General features: G+C 44.5%; 1 protein-coding gene across 10 annotated transcripts in view; it reads left to right on the top strand.

Moving 5' to 3' along the window:
* Window positions 1-1,201: 1,201 nt before the first annotated feature.
* The window catches only part of hyd (E3 ubiquitin-protein ligase hyd), a 141,334-nt gene continuing 122,740 nt past the window's right edge, over window positions 1,202-19,795 (top strand). For 8 of the 10 annotated variants that reach the window (XM_075695788.1, XM_075695785.1, XM_075695787.1 and 5 more), the window contains exons 1-7: window positions 1,202-1,384; window positions 2,399-2,522; window positions 2,685-2,761; window positions 8,280-8,544; window positions 8,667-8,726; window positions 9,575-9,671; window positions 15,697-15,834. In XM_075695788.1, coding sequence (XP_075551903.1) covers window positions 1,323-1,384; window positions 2,399-2,522; window positions 2,685-2,761; window positions 8,280-8,544; window positions 8,667-8,726; window positions 9,575-9,671; window positions 15,697-15,834 — 823 coding nt within the window. In that variant the 5' untranslated portion in view covers window positions 1,202-1,322. The remainder of the gene's footprint in view (window positions 1,385-2,398; window positions 2,523-2,684; window positions 2,762-8,279; window positions 8,545-8,666; window positions 8,727-9,574; window positions 9,672-15,696; window positions 15,835-19,795) is intronic. The other 2 variants (XM_075695789.1, XM_075695790.1) reach the window with 1 other exon arrangement.

Raw genomic sequence — 19,795 nt, 5'->3', positions numbered from 1 at the left:
ATGTTGACGTTCATCGTGAGATGGGTTCTGCCAGATATATTTTAATTTTATTTTTTAATGCAGTTAGAATTCTGGCTCGCGCACACTTATCATGTGCGAGACGCGGGTAAGTCCATGGTCGAGTGGGTAGCTCATCGGGCTGCTGTGCTGAGGGAGCAGGGTTTGAAACCAACTGTCGGACCGACTTGTCACTCAGTATGTGGCCCTCTCTATCTTTGTGCTGCTTGTCAACAAACTTCTTTAACGCTTCAATGGGGATGCAACACTGGGCATATGCCGCTCTTTTGAAGAACCTCTTTGACACCGACTTCGAGCACTGGGTACCTGCTGTTGGTTCTGTGCTGCCCATCAATGAGCCTCTTCGATACCAATTTGAGTCACTGCGAGTTTGCTAGTAGGTGTGTGCTGCTCTTCAATGAACCTATCTTTTAGGCCAACTTGAGTAACAGGGTACCTGCTGTCCTACAGTGACAAAAATGATCCTTCAATACGTTCCACGCGCGGGCCTTACGGCGGCGCCGCCAGATGGCACAGTGTGTGCAGTAGAAATGGTAGAAAGCGCGAGATAAGCCAATGGATAAGCCTCCGCGGTGGCTCAGCGGCTATGGTGTGCTGCTAAGCACGAGGTTGAGGGATCAAATCCCGGCCGCGGCGGCTGCATTTCGATAGGGGCGAAATGCAAAAACTACCGTGTCCGGTACCTTGAGGGCACTTTAATAATGCCCTTGTCGAAATTAATCGTGAGTCCTCCACTACGGCGTGCCTCATAATGAAATCCTGGCTGCATGCACGTGTCGGCATTAACAGTACGGTGTGTCGTTATATTGCTTCAATGCTAATCGCGTTAACGTCGACATTTATCGTAAGATGGGTTCTACCGAAACTTCTTTTACCGAGGTTACATAAGCTTAGTGCATGTGCGAGTATTGTAAAAGGAACATGCGTGTGAGCGAAGCGTACTACGTCAGCAGCGTGTATTTCCTCGAAAGTCAAACCGAAACTAGTGACTTTGAAATGTGTTATCAAACGTTATATGAAACTTCTTTGAAGTGCGTGGCGAAGTATATTTGTTTCATAATATATTGCAGAATAGAGCACTGTAATATTGTTTCACCGCCAGACGGCTCACTCGGCGGAGCTGCTACCGGAAACGCCGGAAACAAGAGCTAACGAGAGTTTCGATGGTGTTGTTTTATTTATGTTGCTTATTTTCTTTCCCGTGGTGGATAGCGGTTTGAGTTCAGCGTCGTCGTATGTGGATATGCCGATTCCTGTTCGAGTTGGATGTGCTGCGTGAATAGACTCATGATACACCATCAGTCATGTCCTATTTGCATTTCCTGGCATTTCCTCTCCCGGGAAGTGAAGATCAACTGAACGAAAGGTATGTTACGGTCGAAATCTGGCGCAGTGTGCTTGGGGAAGTTAGGCTTAAAACTTGTACGCTTGTCGTTTCGCTCTGTAAATAACCGCAAGCACTCAATGAAACGAACGTGTGACAGCTTTCGTGCGAATGATTTGAGGATTCCCGCGAGCCTCGCGTTCTAATTCTTGCGTTCGAAGGTAGCCGTTTCCTGCGTTTCTGGTGATAGTCTTGAGCAATGGGTGTTTGCTCTAGTTTTCACCTGCGAGTTCTGCTATTCCATTTGCGTTCTACCTTTCTCATGGCTTCTCGAGAGCATTGCATAAGAGCGTCACGCACTTTCCTCTGTGTATATCGATTTCTAACTCAGACAAAAACTAGACCAGGTTGTTCCTGGACGCTTACCGTATGTGGGCATGTTCAGTCGTCAAATCGTCGGACTTGTGTTTCCTGTTTAATTTGGTCAGTTTCTACGGAAACCACGAGGGTATAATCTGCATGTGGGAACCGGATCCCAACACTTCTATAATATGACCGGCTAGCTCATGTAATGCTGAAGTACTCGTCTGTATCGCGTCATGAATCACAGTTGCCCTCCTGCTTAGTGAGATCAGAAAATTCAATGATGTGAATTGCACTTTGGACTGAAATTTCAAATGACGCACGTTACTTCTGCCTGCAGCTTATGCCTGCGATATATTTGACCCTGACACGCCACAGCTGTTGCGCAAATAGTTGTTTTTTGCGATATTTGTAGAGTAAGAGCAACGCACGAGAGAGAACACTGAATTTGTTTTCAAGCAGCGACTGCTCTTGAGGTGAATTCGAAGCCAACATGGGAATACATATCAAATAGCTTCTCACTAAATGCTTCGTCATGTGCTATTTGACATAAATGTTCCGTCTGTGTGTGTTCTTATTTTAGTACAAAATGAAGTGCTCTTTCATATTGTTCGCAGAATTACGTACCTTCCACAGCACTGCAAATACTGTTTCTTGTGCGTGTGCTTCATTACCGCTACATTACTTTTTCAGATTGAGGGAAGTTGGTGAAAAGCTGCGCACTGGATATTCACCTCCAGCTGTTGTTAACAACTTCAGAAATTCTAATGTTATCCAGTGTGTTGTTGGACCGTCGCACATAGCATTCCTCTTTGAGGTGAGGCCCTTGTTTTTGTACTTTTGGAATGCAAACATGTCGTTACATGAAAATGTATAGAACATGTTTGTGAACATTCGTATGGCCTCGTTAACAGTGCTTGTTCTGTGACCACTTTGATGTTGTGTGGCAAATATAAAATATGACCTGTCTCTTTTACAGGATGGCAAAATATGCCGAGTTGCATTTTCTGTTCTAACAGACCGTCTGGACTTAAGTAAAAATGAAATATCCAAAGTGTGAGTATGCACCACTTAATTAATTGCATGTTACGTTGTTTCTGAAGTGGCTTCTAACGGCTGTCTGCACAAGTGCTTGCAGGCTCTGTACACTGCAGCCTGCTAATAAAAACGGTGCATATAAGAAATATGCAGTTAACTCATGTTAGTTCAGACTTCTAGGGAGCGCAGGCATTTGTTTGAAAAGTAGCTTATGGAACAGAATTGTCGGTCATTCTTCGAGCTCATAGACCTAAAGAACAATGCACAAATGGCCATTTTGAGATTCCACTGAGGAAGAGAGGAATAGTCACTGCACATGAACCTGTGAGTGTCTTCACGGTTGTTGGTGACTTCTGACTTGCAGTCTTAGGCTTGACTTCCTGCCAACTTACACAGCAGTTTAATATTTATTTATTCGGTATACCTACATCGCCTACACGGCATTATCCTAGGGGGGTTAAAATACAGGTGGTCACAATGGAAAAATATTCAGTAACATGAAAAGTCTACATCAGTGAATGCAACATTGTTTAAGCCCTGAAATTTGCAAAAGCGGAGGGCAAACTAACAAAGTACCAAACAAAGTAAGTAACAAAGTAACTAACAAAAAAGTTGCGTATGTGCAGAGATGAATAACCGAACAATCAAAGAATATGGCTCTCAATAGCATTTTCAATACTAGACGCTGCCATCACTACATTAGGGAGCTCATTCCAATCGTTAATAGTGTTAGGAAAAAATGAATACTTAAACACATTGGTACGGCACTGATAAGCTCTAATTTTGTTAGCGTGGTCTCTCCTAGATGAAATGTAATGCGGCTCCTTGATGAACAATGTTTCGTCGATACCAGTTTTACTTTTGTATGTATTGTAAAGGAATTTCAATCTTAGGATTTTCCTGCATGAAAGAGTTTTCCAACCCAACCCTTCCCGTATTCCAGATCCATTGATAGTGAAATTATAATTTCTTGTTAGAAGTGTGCTGCTTGCTTCTGGACGCGTTCTATTTTGTCTGAGGTTTTTAGCGTATGGATCCCAAGTAACACATGCATATTCTAGAATAGGCCTGACGTTTGTTAAATACAAGGTTGCCTTCAGTGATGAAGGAGAATGCTTAAAGTTTCGTCGGAAAAATTGAAGAAGATGGTAAGCTTTCGCGCTAATTGAGTTAACATGATTAGTCCAGTCAAGCGTTTCATAAAACGTAACTCAGAGGCATTTAACATGCTCAGGGGTAGTGAGTGTAATATTATTTACGCAATAGGAACTGGGGAATTTTTTTTTTTTTGTAAACTGTACATGGTAGCATTTACCAGTATTCAGAGGCTTCTGCCACCAGTTGCACCAGATAGACACTTTTTCAAGCTTGTCCTGTAAGACAGACATATCGGCATGGCATTTCACTGTACGATACATGACACAGTCGTCGGCATACAGTCTAATGGTTGATTTAAGGCCTACTACTAAATCATTAATATAAACAAGGAATAAAAGTGGCCCAAGCACAGAGCCCTGAGGCACTCCTGATAGCACGTGCATTGGAGCCGATGTCATCCCATTAAGAACAACTTGCTGTTTGCGCAGATGTAAATTATCCTTTATCTAGCAAGTATCAGCAATATCAAATGCTGGTGTGCTTTCTTTTCACTGGGATCTTTGTATGGCGAAATCTTTGCATTAGAATGTGAGTGGACATTTGAAAGGTACAGGTCTAGCGCATTGTATTGCATATATAAAACTTGTCCGCTTTAAAAAAAAAATGCAAGCGTGATGTTGAAAGGTGGCAAAAAACTGATTATTTTCTTCTATACATGCAACACCATTAGGTTAGGTAGGTCATAAATGAGCAAGGAGTGTCATGAATTAGCAAGGAGGAAACTGTTACTGAAGCTACGGGTTGTAACTACATTGTCATTGCATTATTTTTAAAGTGACGCTTTCTTTGACTTTTTCACTGCTGCTGCTGTCTTGCTCACCGCTTCGGGAGGTGGTTCAAAGCATGCATGTACACGACAGAGGCGCGGCAGAGAGGAAAGGCGATGCAAGAAACTCGTTTGGACCTCTCCATCGTGTCGTGACAATTCCCTCTGGAGCAACCTGTGCATCGCCACAATGGCCTCTGACTGCTGTAATTATCCGTGCCCCCCATGCAAAAGCATCACAGAAACTGCAGCATTTATCTTTGTACTGTGGGGAGCACCTGCCTCCATTTCCTCCCGCGTACCCGCGGCGTCCCGTTTGCACGTGGCGACGGGTCGGGCCGGCGTAGACATGGGAGAGAGTCACTACGCGCCCTCCCTTTCTCTGTCGCTCTGATGACGCGCGTACCCCTCTTCCCCTACGCGGCTCACAGGAAAGGGAAACGTATCACCTCCACAGTACTAACGTGCAACAGTCCTGAGGGGAGGTAGATAGAATGGTAGAGAGAAGGCAGAGAATAAGTAGAACCAATGCTGTCTCAAAGCTTCACACAGCTTGCATACATGGGGGGGAGGGCTTGAGAGGCAAAAGGCGACGTTAAGAAGGCAAGGAAGTGCTACTTCTAGACACGGCAGTAGTTGCGGACAAACTGGATAAATTTAAGGTACACTAAGATACTTTCCTGCTATATCTGAAAAATAAAATCTATGCTAATTTGTCAAGCAGGCAACTGATGTAGGGAATGCAGATGCAAAGCCGCAATAAAGCACCGCAGCGTCTAGATGCTGAATTTTTAGAAATGTTATGCCTTTCTGTATTGGCAAACAACGAACTATACTCCATCTTACATGTTGTTTGCAGCACTGCTGAAGGTAAGAGGCGCACACAGGCAATATCCTTCCGCAGTGAGATGTTGTTCTGGGTGCAACTGGCTGATTAACTGTAGGGTTAGAGGGTTTTGTTCTTGCTTAGTACTTGATACGTTACAGTGGTACATAAGATGTTGGGGCCTTTGTGCATGCACATCGTATATCGCGAATTCAGCAGCCACCGAGCAGATGACGCAATATGCATAAACACAGCTCGATGGGCATTCGGCCTTCCTTTTGGCTAACGAGTCCTGCAGCTTCCACCGTGCTACAAACAACTTGTGAGATGGAGTATAGAGTTCACTGAACTGGGCTTAAAAGTCTTCAAGGGCCCCTCACCAGTCCTCATAGCAAATTTTGATTATATGCCGGAAGTTATGTGTCCACTAGGGAATGTTCTGCACAAAAATTTTTCAAATCGGCTCATTAATAGCAGAGATAGAAATATTTCAGTGTTGCGAACCCATGATTTCAGGAGGCGATCTTCACTGCAGACATGGACGCTCTCTACACTTGCCCCCGTCTAGCCTCCACAAGCGAAATTCCTTCGCTTCGTTTTTCCATACTGGACCTTGAGGATCGCGTGACACATAGGTCACGGACTCGCCTTAATTTTTTTTCTCCTTGCTTTATTATGGCGTCGTATGCGAGCTGTTGCAATTGTCTTGTTTCGCGCAGCACACAATTTTGTGGGCTGTGCATGAGGACACCTGACTAGTGCTGTAAGTCTGTGCTACACGAATACTGAGGCAGACACAAGCGGATCGCAGAGCGTGATTCTGCGCTGGAACATGGTAGAAAATGACATAGTTTCGGTGTCTGCACACGTGGCTGCACGACCTGGGAACAAGCAGACGAAATGGAAGTACATCTCTCTTGCTGCAGTGCGAAGTAAAACTAAAACATGCAGACATTCAGTTTGTGTGTTTTATTATTTCTCTAAGCTTTAATTTGTCTATTCTAGCAAATATTACACAAATAACAGATGTTGGCTTGAATAACTCTTGAAGTCACGTGTCACCACAAGCAACGTCACAGCATGAACACGTGCACGTAGGCGCACTAGCACATGTACGTCATCCTCCGGCTTGGAGCGCGTTGGCTGCGAGAAGAAAGGAAAAGAGCATTCGGTTTGAAATTTCAGATCTTTCCGCGGTGCGTAGCGATGTAATACTTTGCAGACATGATCGTTATCGCGCACTGTATGCTCTGCGCTTGTCAGCTCAAAATGGTGAGGCCTGTTGAGGGGTCCTTTAAGGGACGTTAACAAGGAATGTTCAGTTAACCATTATAAAGGGACACTAAAGAGAAAAAAAAAAAATCATTTTCGCTGTTTTAGTACATTACGCTTTTATAATACTAGAAAAGCCACCTTTATCATAGAAAAAAGTCATTCAGAAAAAAATGACAGACGGATGGTACTGCTGCCTTAGAGTTTCTGCATCTGCTCGTCTTGGTGTCATGGATTTTGACAGCATCTGGTCGGGCTTAGTTAATTTTTTATCCCTAAAGATGAACTACATTGCATTCTAAAAGAGCCAAAGACTGAATGCGGCAATTTTTCTGAACTCTTGCCACGCCTCAGCTGCTGAAATACGAAAAATTTAATTGAAATCCATGATGTTGCACTGACATACCTATGCTGGGATTTGGTGGAAGATTTAAAGGGCCCCTCACCAGGCCAGATAGCAAATTTCAGTTATACGCTGGAAGTTGTTACATGTCCTCTAGGGAGCGTTCTGCCGGAATTAAATTTTCAAATTGGTTCATTAATAGCAGAGTTAGCAAATATTTCACTGTCACGAGCCTATGATTTCAGGAGGCGAGCGCCACTACCAAGAGGGACACTCTCTCCGCTTGCCCCGTCTAGCCTCCACAAGCGAAATTCCTTCCCCACGTCACAAGCCCTACTTTCATTTCTTTTTTCTCGTGTTTTTGTGGTGCTGCACACTTCCGCTGATTGCGTTGTGTGCGAGTGGTTGCGATTGTCTTGTTTCGTGCAGTGCACGATTTTTTGCACTGTGCACGAGTGCACTTGACTAGCGGTATAAGTCAGTGCTGCGCGAATACGGAGGCAGACATATGTGGATCACAGAGCATGATCGTGCATGGGAACACGGGAGAAAATTACATAGTTTCGGTGTTTCCGTGCACGACTTCCCGACGTGGGAACAGGCAGATGAAATAGAAGTAAATCTGTCTTGCTTCGGGGCAAAGTAAAACAAAAACATGTAGACATTTGGTCTGTGTGTTTCATTATTTCTCTAAACATTAATTCATCTATTGAACCAACAGATTATACAAATAATCGATGTTGCCTTGAATAATTCTTGAAGTCACGTGTCACTATGAGTGACATCACAGCACAAACACATGTACGTAGGAGCACTAACATGTACATGTCACCCCCTGGCTTGGAGCGCGACACCTGTGAGGAGAAGGGCGAATGGCGTTCGGTTTGAAATTTCAGCTCTTTCTGTGGCACATAGTGATGTAATACTTAGCAAACATGATCGTTAGCGCCCGTTGTATGCGCTGCGCTTGTCAGCTCAAAATGGCCAGTCCTGGTGAGGGGCCCTTTAAGAAATTGATCTTTGACCTGCATATTCTTTTGTGGTAATCAACCTCTTACCATGAAATTAATGAAAATAGTCTGGAAAGAATACCAGCCTAAACTGATTCAGTATTTTTCTTTAGTGTTTCTGTCATTGATACACTTAAGCAGACTCCTCCAAATCCATGCAGACTGCTCTCCAGTGCTGCTTCTCACCACCATTCCCGCCTCAACCTCAAGGGGAGTGGTGGAGCTGGAGGAGCTTCTGGCGGAGGCTCTGGGACAGCGGCTCCCTCCGGCTCCGCTTCCTCGGGAGCCTCTGGGTCAAGGTCAGCCGCCCGGTCAAGGGGGCGCATTCTGCGTTCCACAGCATCGCGCGGTCGAGGCTCAGGGGTCATCATGGGATCGCGCCCCGTGGTCCCTGCCCCGTATGTCCCAGAGGAGCTCGTCTCCCAGGTAGGCTGCTTTCATATGTCGCAATTCATGACTTGTCACTTCACTTGTGTTGCAACTTGTACTTAAGCTGATTGATGCATTCTGCCAGGGACAGTGGTTTATGTTTTTTTTTTTCATTAAAGGCTCAAGTTGTGCTTCAAGGAAAGTCTCGAAACCTCATTATTAGGGAGCTTCAACGCACAGTGAGTTTTTACTATTCTTGGTCTTTTTTCCTTGCTATTAGTGCATGTATAAACTAACATATTGTACACCTGGGTTAACTTTGCATTCAGAAAATGACAAAAGTTATAAGGTCTTGTGAAAGAAGGTTCTCTTAACCCGCCGTGGTGGCTTAGCAGCTATAGTGTTGTGCTGCTACGCTTGAGGTCGTGGGATCAAATCCCGGCTTTGGTGGCCGCATCTCAATGGGGACGAAATGCAAAAACGCTCGTGTACCACGCATTGGGGCACGTTAAAGATCCCCTGGTGGTCAGAATTAATCCAGAGTCTCCCAATATGGCGTGCCTCATGATTGTGGTTTTGGCGTGTAAATCCTTGGAATTCATTCAAAGAAGTTTTTCTAGAAAATATTTTGATGCATATTTTGTGCCTTGGTATGTATTTAGCCAGGCTGATATTAAATGCATGGAACATTGCATTGCCGTGAAGCTACTGATAAGAGTTGGCCAGTGGATTTACTGATGCATAGTGAAACGGAAATTTTGATTAAATTGATTATGAGCTTGGACAGCTTATGCTACATTACTTGCCACTTACATAATGGATTTGCTCAAATCACAATATTTAAACCAAATTTTCACAATTGTGCCTGTACGAGCATAATAGGGAAATGTTCTTTTTTTTTCTTCCATTCAGAACTAAGCTGTCTTTGCTTGTGCCTTCTGTTGTCCATGAAGCCAAAAAGTAAATTTTTTGGCTTTATGTTGTTTTAAGGGGAGTCAGAAATATCAAATCTGTGGATGGTAATGTATGACACAAGCACCCATTGAACTTCCCTGGCTTAACGTTGCGTCCTGTGCCTCCATTCCAGAACCTTGATGTGAACTTGGCTGTGAACAACTTGCTGAGTCGTGATGATGAAGATGGAGAAGACGTGGATGATGGTCAGGAGTCATACATGCCTGGAGGCTAGTGCCATTTCTTTTCTTAGTTTTGCTCTAGCATTAGCTTGCTTGCTGTACCCCTGTTCTCCCAGATGGGTGTTGGAGTGCGAAAAAAAAATAAAAGAAAGCAGCAGGTATTGGAAGTTTTGCGAAGTACGCCATGCTGGGAGAAAGGCATAGAGGGTGTATATACTATCGGTGTCCTGAGACAAGGCGTAAAGGCTATAATGATTTAGTTGTTTAAATGGAAGTGGTGCTTCAAAATGTCTCGTTTTAGTTACACCTGAGCACCATATGTGCAGGAATATAATGAGAGTTCTGACTTTATGCACGTGTGTAACGATCTGCTTGAACCAGCACTTTTCAGTATGTTCAGAACGATGCTTCAAATTTATAATCGTTTTGTTGGTTCAAACGTCGCATTTTGTTATGTGGTGAGCTCGGCAACCAGCAACTAAACTGTATGAGATGGCAATATATGCGAGAACACCAGCATGTGTCTGCAGTAGTGGGAATGCTCTCGTGCATTGTTAGTGCTTTTTCTTTTCTGTAAAACATTTTTCTCTCTTTAGAGTGGTGTAAAGCTGTTTCTTTCCTCTCATTATCTTTGTTTAGTTACTGTACTACACTTGGTATGAGGTTTTTGATGACTAAACTTCACGCTTTCTGACGTGGTTTTAGATGGCTCTTCGTGGCACCTTGTGCAGTATACAGTGGAACCCCGTTCATACGTTTTTCACCGGACCGGGGAAAAAAAACGTAACAGCCAGGAAAATGCAACAGTGAGGAAAGCGCCGAAAATGAATGAAAAAAGTGCAGCTTCAACTATAGACAATTTATTTCCACAGAGTGCGCTTAGGAGTTAAAAAATTCCAGAATGGTGGCTTGCCGTTTCTTTCTCTCGCTAGAAACCACCACACGTTTCTCAATAGCCTGGAAGGCCGCATTGCTGTCAGTGTCGCTGTGAGGTGTGACGTACCTGCGGAGGAGGTCCAGAGCTGCGACGGCTTCTCCAAAGCTAGGATTTGGCAACTCCCCGGCATCATGCGGCTCGTGCTCCTCCTCGTCACCGCGCCACGGCAATGGCAATGGACGAAGGAACATCCGCGGGAAATTTCGCCCTATTTGGCATAGTCATGCTAACGTGCTAACGATTGTTTAGTATTGCTGCGGAGCGCGCGCGTCCGAGCAGTCCGGTTGCGCGCGGCGCTGCGTGGTTTCGCGAGAAACGTAGACAAGAGAGGAGAGCTGGCCCGATAGGCGGAGCAACGCCAACTTCCGGCTTCACTTTAGCTTCACAAAGAGTGACTTGTGGGCCTCTCCGCCTCTCACGAGTTTCCTTCCTCCGTGAGTCGACCCATCCAAAAACCACGCGGTGACCGTAATCACAGTGATGATAGTGAGAGCATTTTTCACGAATGGCCACTTAGTGGCGGCCTCTCGAACTGGCCTGCGGCTTCTTGCAGCCAGTCCTATAGCCAAGCCCGGCCAAGCCTTGCCAAAACTTGTCAAAAGCCAAAATGGCGGTTGGAGCGCGTTGCCTACTTTAGCCCAGGTGGGTTTGGGGTGCTAAGTTGCGACGAATCATGCGGGAACGTTTTCAAAGCTACTACGTAACAGCGGGGTTCCTTATACATTGGATCCTATGGAACCTATGCCGGGACCGGATGAAAACGACGTAGCAACCGTGAAAACGCAGCAGTGAGGAACGTAACAGCGGGGTTCTACTGTATTACTTGTAATATCTTTTATTGCTTCAAGTCATAAAATCTGAAGCTGAAGGCGCAGACTAGTGGTGCTTTCTTTTGGTATAGTGAAGGAAGACATGTTAGTTCAGAATAAACAGACCAAGCTGTCTTCTGTTTTCAGCTCACCGCACAGCCGACAGACTCGCAGGCATGTACACACTGCTGCATTCTTGCACTGCTTCCGTTTTGGGCGCGTAACTCTTTCTGCCCCACCAAACTGTTAGTTGAAAACCCATGTATTGTTACTAAGACACGAGGGCTGATCATGTGTAAGGCAGTTGCAAGCCTAAAAAGATGTTCTACAAATACTCTACTGCGTGGAAATGGGGTATAAGGTGCCTGTAATTATTATGACTAAAGGAGTTTCAGCTGTTGTGCACACTAAAACATTGTTTTTCTCTCAATGTTCTTAGTACCGGCAGACAAGGAAAAGTACTACAGTAGACTTCCATTAATTTGGCTCCCGTTAATTCGATTTTTTGATTATTTCTATCTCGACTAAAGGTCCTGGCCAGCGCCCATACATTATTATGGGGCCAAACTTTCATTATTTTAATCCTGCAATCAACCTACAGCATCGAGAATAAGCATTTTCATTCGGAATTCCTAGAGAAAGCTCTTGTCATGTGCAACCGATAGGTGTACATTTCATTTGCTTTACATATGTGTGACACCATTGCAGCCGGAGACCTTGCATTGGTCTGACTCCTCTGACTGTGCTTTCAAGATTAAATGTGTCTCATGCCAAACTTCTTCCTTGACCCACCGTGGTTGCTTAGTGGCTATGGTGTTGGGCTGTTAAGCACGGGGTCACAGGATCGAATCGCAGCCACAACGGCTGCATTTCGATGGAAGGGAAATGTGAAGACACCCGTGTACTTAAATTTACAGTATTTACTCGATTGTAATGTGCATCCGTTTTCCGAAAAAAAAAAAAAAACTCGATTGCAACGTACACTAGTTTGCCATGACCTAAAAAGAAAATTCCTTTACAGTACTGCGCACCTCATTGTTTCATACAGAAATATAACTTCCTCTCTTATTTGTAAAAAACAAAGATTTACTCCCAATGCGCTAAAGTTGCGATAAATAAAAGAAGTCGCAGTTTTATCCGAAAGGCGAAGCATTGATTACGATAGCAAATCAGTAGACAGCTATATGAAAAGCAAGAATAGTAGTTTTATTGTCCGTATAAACTTTTAAACATTCAAATACTAGCTAAATTAACGCGCATGCTGTCACGTGCACACAAGCAAACATGAACACATCTCACTCAATGGCCGCGGGAACTTTTTATCAAAACGCTGGAGCGAGGAAGTGCGGTAGCAATAGCGAGGGAATTAACCTTTGTGCGGCCTCTATTTTGAAAGTGATCTGCGATGGAGACAAGAGTCTACGCATCTAGGTGCACCGTGCTGTGTTCTCATTGCTTAGGCCGCACAAAGGTTAATTCCTGGCTGCACCGTACCAGCCGCCGGTGTAGAACGCCTCTCCTGTTTGCGCCAATCCCGCACGCAAGTTTTGGGAACTCCGAACGGCCGTGATGCAGCCCGATTTCCGTCAGTCTCCGCACACGTGATTGCTTTCCTTTTAATTGCATCATCGTGATGAACTCAGCATGTCTTTGCAGTTGGCACTTCCATGCTGATAGAACAAACGCAGAAAACGGTAAGGCGGGTGGCGCACTAACCTAAACCAAAGGAAGCATTGCCTAAGCACACATACTGCAGCACATGGAGGAAGTTACGGCAGCTAGGCTCAAAGCACGTATAAGGCAGCCATATTGAAATGATGATGGTGATATGGTAACGCAGATTTAGGGTCGTACTCGATTCTAATGCTCACACAATTTTTTGACCCATTTTCTTGGAAAAAAAGTGCGTGTTAGATTTGAGTAAATATAGTAGGTGCACGTTAAAGAACTCCAGGTGGCCCAAATTTCCGGAGTCCCCTTCTACAGCATGCCTCATAATCAGATTGTGGTTTTGGTATGTAAAACCCTGTAATTTAATTTTATTTTTCTTCTTTCTCATCCTTTGTTCCTGCTCTAAATCAACAAATGATGCTTGCTGCCTGTCATTCAGTATTGGCTGGAGACATTTCACAAAAAAATTAGCACTCAATATCAAAACTTCGTAAGAAAAGAAAAAAAAAAGTATTTCATGTATATTGCCTGTAGGCAACGTTCATGAACAAAGGGTTAATTGGCTGCTACTTACTCTTTACATTGTGTATGACTTTGCTATTGAGCAGCATTTACTGATTGCGTAGTGGTAACAAGCTGCACTAAATGGCTTCACCTTACTGCTGTACTGCTCTAAGTGTTCCAAAAAGGCCAATTTTACTGCTTCAGAAAGCTGGTGTGGCTGCTCTTAAACTGTTCCAGAACTCCTTCTTTTATTACTTCAACAATTCCTTGTAGTCTCTAAACATGTTGAGAATTTAGGATTGCCTTACCAGCAGCTGTGGTGCAAAAGAGTGCAAATATGACAACACGGGGTAAAACAAGACTTTTGCAGAAGGCTCCTATTTTAACAGCACTTGCTGTTGCCCCACTCACAATTGCGCTGATTTGTATGACTTTGCAACGGTGCAACCAACTTTGTAGAATAAATTCGCGGAGAGCACTTGACAGTCGTGGAGTGCCAGAAGTTGCTGTCCCGCCGAGTAAAAATTGCGGCATGTCATACAGCATTAATGCACACCCATTTTCCCCCCTATAGAATGACTAAAATTTACATGCATAGTTAGAACAGAGTGTCAAAGTGAGATTTCACTAACTGCACTCTATCATCATTGGCACCAAGCCTGCCCTGCATGCAGCGTTTCGTGCACGTATATCTCCTTGAAGAAAAGGCAGTGCGGCCGCTGCACATGCTGCAACATTGCTGCACTCGTGGCTTCTACATCCTGTATGGATTAGGTGCAGTGCAGCTGAATGGGAAAAGCAATGTAATGTTGAATCTAGTAAAACTAGTTGGCAAACTTGGTGCTTTGTTGCCATGATCGATTGGGCATGGACATTATGTTGTGTGTGTAATTTTCAAACTTGCCACGGAGGTTATGGCATTCTGAGCGGGAGGTCTTGGGTTCAGTTCGTGGCCGCAGTGGCCACATTTTGGTGGGGGTGAAAATCGAGGAAAGTTGTGTTGTCAGATTTAGGTTCATGGTAAAAACCTCAGGTGGTTGAGATTCATCCGAAGCCCTCCACTATGGCATCTCTTATAGACCTAGCGTTGGGACGTTAAATCCGATGAATCAACACTATTCAAGCCCAATCTATCATGGTATTCATGTTGCATCACTCTTGTTGGTGCTGCATGCTGAAGGCAGATGGAATGCTGATGAAAAAACACCTCATTTGTAAAGATAGTGTTTTCTACATAAAAATGCCTCAACTGGTCGTTATTTGTACATTGCATAATGACTCCTTATCAATTGTCCCACTAGAGCCTCTGTGTAGCCTGTGTCGCCTGGCTTAGGTGGGCCCGAAACCTCCTTGGTGAATCCCCCTTTATTGGATTGGCGGATTTAGTGACCCACGTGTGGCTGAAGCTTGTCAGTGGGCGAGTTACGACGCTTGCTTTGTGGCATTCCTCTTCTTGCTTGTTCTGCTTGAAGCCGGTTCCATAATGCATTGGCCTGCATGAAAAAAATTTACTTGACCAATGCTTGCCTGAAAGGGCCATGATACATAATGGCAGTTGGTTGTGGTTGTGTGTGTGGTTTTTTGCTGCACGTAAGGTGTGGGTAGTTCAGATTATGTGTATTCATTCTTTTAAATTAAATTTCACTTGCAACTGAAGAAGTCTGGTGCCTTCTTAGTTTAAGTGCTTTGTCTTGTTTGACGCTGCTTCTTGCAACCTGCTGTGGTAGCCCAGTGGCTATGGCATGGCATTGCTGAGCTCAAAGTCGCTGGCTAAAGCCAGCACCCTATCCCGGCTGTGGCAGCTGGGATTGGGGACGGAATGCAGAAACACTTGTGTACCTTGCATTGGGTTCACACTAAAAAAACACACAGATGGTCAGGATTAATCCAGAGTGCCCCACTACAGTGTGCCTCATAATCAGATTGTGGTTTTTCTCTTAAAATTCTAGAATTTAATTTTGCAGCTCCTTCCAGTTTGTATTGTCACAAGTAAGTCCCATTTTCAGTCATGTTGGACTTGATCTTACCTCTAGAAGAGCTGTCTCTATATTGTGTCTGATAACCATTCGGACAGCAAAGCTGTAGGGCTGTTGTTTGTTGCTGTTTGTGTGCTTTCAGGGTTATTCTAAAATGCAGTTTTGTGACCTTGCAGATGACCTCATATCTCTGCTAGATGCTGGTATCCATGGAGACCACCCCAGTGTGATCATAGATGCTGATGCAATGTTCTCTGAGGACATGTTTGGCTATGCTAATCTTCGAAATCGCACTGGCAGTCGAGGACGTTCTGGTGAGTTGGTCTTTACCTTGTGGATTTGGAAAGGGGAGAGAATGCATGTTTTAAATTATCAGTGATGAGTACTACACATACATTGGCTACCTCATACATTGGGTAACTTTTCAAGCTTCCTGCTTGTAATAATTCGAGTGCAAATAAAATATTCCTTTATATTCGATTTGCATTTCATTAGAGAACCCACAATTCAAATTTGTTTATTTGTTTCTGTTCGAATATCAGTGATGACATTTATGGTGCTAAAGAGAGCGATATCGATACATGTGACCGCTGTCTAAGGTGATTCTTTCACGGGAGAGCTGATAGCAGAACGCAATTGTTGCTCATTTACATGTTCTTCAGTTGATCGAATATCCTGTTAACAGCATTACACACATGCATCAAACAAATGTAAATAAGCCTCATTGTTTTACCAAGTGAACCTTCCAAAAGCTTTATATTTCGCTCTGCTTAGAAATGAGAAAATATTTGATTCAACATTTGAAGGTAACTCTAAAATATTCATATTCAATTTGATTAGGAAATTTCACTATTACAACACCCCTACTGTATTTTTATAGTGTAGAATCCTGTTATGTTTTTCAAGGGACTGTGGAAAAATATGTTACAGCTGGAAAACAACTTGTGTGAGTGAATTTGCATCTGCACTGCTAAATTTATGTGACCACCACTTTCAAACTCAGTGTAAGATATGGGAACTCTACAGAATGGCGACGTATCAAATGGGAACAACATACATAAGAGTAAAAGGGCTTTAGATTTGAACCACCAAAATGTGACGCAACATCTGGCAAAACACAACAGCGAGGAACATATCAGTGGGGTTCCACTGTATAATAATCGTATCGGCAAACTGAACATGTGGTCGATGTCTTGATGGACATTTGAGTTGATTGATTGCGTTTAACATCCCAAAGCAACATCTGGGCCCTACCATCTTTTTCTGTGTATAACCTGCCACTATGTATAGCCTGCACCTTCAACTACAATGGCCCAGAAAGGAGAAAAAAATATCACTTATAATCCATGAAAATAAGTGCATATATAATATACGCTCACATATTTTAAAAAGCAGTCTCTATTTGCGGATGCATGACATCTCCGCGTCATATCTTCGACCAGTGGCATTGTTCCCCATCCTCTTCGCCAATGCTGATAATATTCAGCTGCTGCTGTGCTGTAAAGGAGGGCCATTTGATCCCAGCACACTGTGATCAGACTTCTGCTGCGCCAGTGCCGCGGGCACAATCACTATTGCCATGAGCACTTCACTAACTACTAAATGCAAAATGGCGATCTGTAAAAAGGAGGAGAATGGGTGATCATGAAGAAGAGAAGGGAGCTTCAACACACAGGGGTGGGAAGAGGGTAGGGTTCGCAAGGAGGTAACGAAACTTTGAATGGCAGAGAACCTTGCCTTGAGGCATGGCTTCACGACAGTGCAGGCCTTGCTGCTGTGAATTAAGGCAAAATTTGCATATAGACCCTTTTCACGGCAATCCCGTGGGCTATGCCAAGTTTCATCATGTGGTGATGCCTGTAAAGAAATTATGGGACTTTTGTCACGCTAGTTATACATGCCACATGACAAGGAAAAGACACAAGTAGTTGAACTCATCATAAAAACACTCTACATTTGTCCCAGCCAACAAGAGTACTACAGCGAAATCTCAATATAATGAACTTCAAGGGACTGTGGTAAACTTTGTTATTCTGAAAGTTTGTTATAGTGAAAGCCCCAAAATTAACCATTCCGCTTTTGAAACCATCAGTTCATAAGTTGTCGCCATATAAGCTACAGTGGAATCTCGATAATACGATCACGGCTAATACGAATTTCCGGATGATACGAATTTTTCTGTGGTCCTGGCCGAGCCCCATGTCTTTGCAACGTGCTGGAAAACGTTTGTTACGAATCAATTTTCGACCCGCGTCGGTTGATACGAAAATTACCGAAGACACTTTGGAAATTCTAAAATGTGCTTGGCGAAAGCCACGCGCTGCTGCCGTCTGCGCTCCAATTCATTCGCTTTGGTGTTCGGCGATATCGCCTGTCGCTGCTGCCGCTTTCGATCTGCCTCCCTTGCTTTCGCATCTGGTGACATGTTCAGTCGTCGCATGCAAATTCGCTCCTTGTTCTTCTGGCGCTTGGTGTTGGGGGAATCTGGCGTCCGCTGCCGCTTCCCCGAACCGCTTGGCGCGGAATCACTGGGCCGCTTCTGAGCCATGCGCCTCACTCACTCGACTGCAACGAGACGTCGGGCGAAGGAGCGGCGGTGCAGCTGCCACCGCCGACACGCGCGCTCGTTCTACCGCTACTGTGTGACGTCATGGTTGCTATGCACAGCTGCGCCCCCCACCGGCGCGCCGGTTGCTAAGGAAGGGAGGAGGTTGCGCCACGTCGCGGAGGAGAGGCCACAGTTGGCATGATTCCAGCGCATGGACGGACGCGACCGTGAGCACGAGCCATTAAAGGGCGCCCCACCGACGGCCGTGAAATATAAGAGCGCGCAGTCATGCGATTTGTTCCTTTCTCTTTTGGTGCGGAGACGCGGACGCGGCGCTGTACAGCACGGAGGCCGCGACTGTGCCCGAAGAGTTTGAAGTTTAGTTTGAAGCGGTGGCGCTTTTGTGCTTTACCCCTTTTTCCACGTGCCATCAGACGGAGTAGCTGCTGTGCTTCGGGATGCGTTCTTTGTTATGCCCCAACCACTGGCACGCGTCGGCAAGCTTCGGCGCGTGCCGACAAGCGAACGCTTCGCGTCGGTTGGAGGAAGAGGGCACGCAACCACCGGAGAGAAGCTCTGACGCGCGCCGAAGCTCGCTCCTCGGCTGCGGCGCACTGTTGCTTGACTATTCTGTCTTCATCCGTCGAAGTCCGGCCTAATACAGCCTGCTGTAAACTAAGCGTGAAACAATAAGTTAGTGATCTGTATGCGCGTTTAGATATAAAAAACACGTTTGAATAATGAATATACGCCTGCCGCAACAGTTTGTTTTTATTTTTGAAGTAACAATAGTGCACAAAATATCGACATCAGCGCTCGCGCGTCGTCTGTTTGCAAGATTGCTTTGCAAACACTTGCAGTACGATGCCATATCATATCAAAAACTGTTGTACCACTTCATTTTTTGGTAGCTTATTGCACAGCCAACTATGTAAGAATTAGGCGTGAAAAGTATCACTGAAAAAATCTGTGTTGGAAATATTGCCACGTAGTAGTGACGGTAAATAAATAGTACCGACTCAGTCGCAACGATAGCGGCGAGCAATGCCGGCAATCGTCGAAAATCTCATCTGCGGGTCAAGCGCGTCGGTTTGCATACATCAGTCGTCGAAAGTTACAGCCTATTCGCTGGTGCCCGCGCGCCTTCCAGAAACTACGACACAATTCGTGTCGCGTATGCAATCAGATTAACAAGGTTCGTCGACAACAGACAGAACCATCGATAACATTCGCGAAACTTCGGATACATTCAGGCGCATCCTGCACCGAGCGATAACATTTAACGTTGTTTAGCTGATGAAATGCGGTAACTGGATACAGATAAAGCATCCGTGTCAATATAATTATGCTTGTTGGTGAATGAAAGAAACTTGAAAAAGTGGGTTCTGAGAAAATTTGCAAAAAAGAATTGAAACACCTGTAGCACTCACAAAAAAGAAAAGAAACCTAGAATAGCTAAAATGTATGTAATTCGTACCTTGTCTCCCCACGATTCTTGATTCTGTCAAATCTAGCCCATGGAGCACCTCTATTATTCGAATAATGTTTGATTGATGTATGCCAGCTGTATTTCATCTTAGTTTTCCATGCCTTCATGCATGAATTGTCCCCAATTTCGTAGCCATGTTCATAGATATGTGGGGGTGCAGATACTTGTGATATTGCAATGAAATAATGCTTTCAAGGGACACTAAAGGCAAGTGTTCAGTAAAGCTACAGTGATAGAT

This window comes from Dermacentor variabilis, chromosome 6 (genome assembly GCF_050947875.1).
Source record: "Dermacentor variabilis isolate Ectoservices chromosome 6, ASM5094787v1, whole genome shotgun sequence".
Classification (NCBI taxonomy): Eukaryota; Metazoa; Arthropoda; class Arachnida; order Ixodida; family Ixodidae; genus Dermacentor; species Dermacentor variabilis.
The sequence above is the reverse complement of the archived record's forward strand: the minus strand, read 5'-3'. Positions and strand labels throughout refer to the sequence as shown.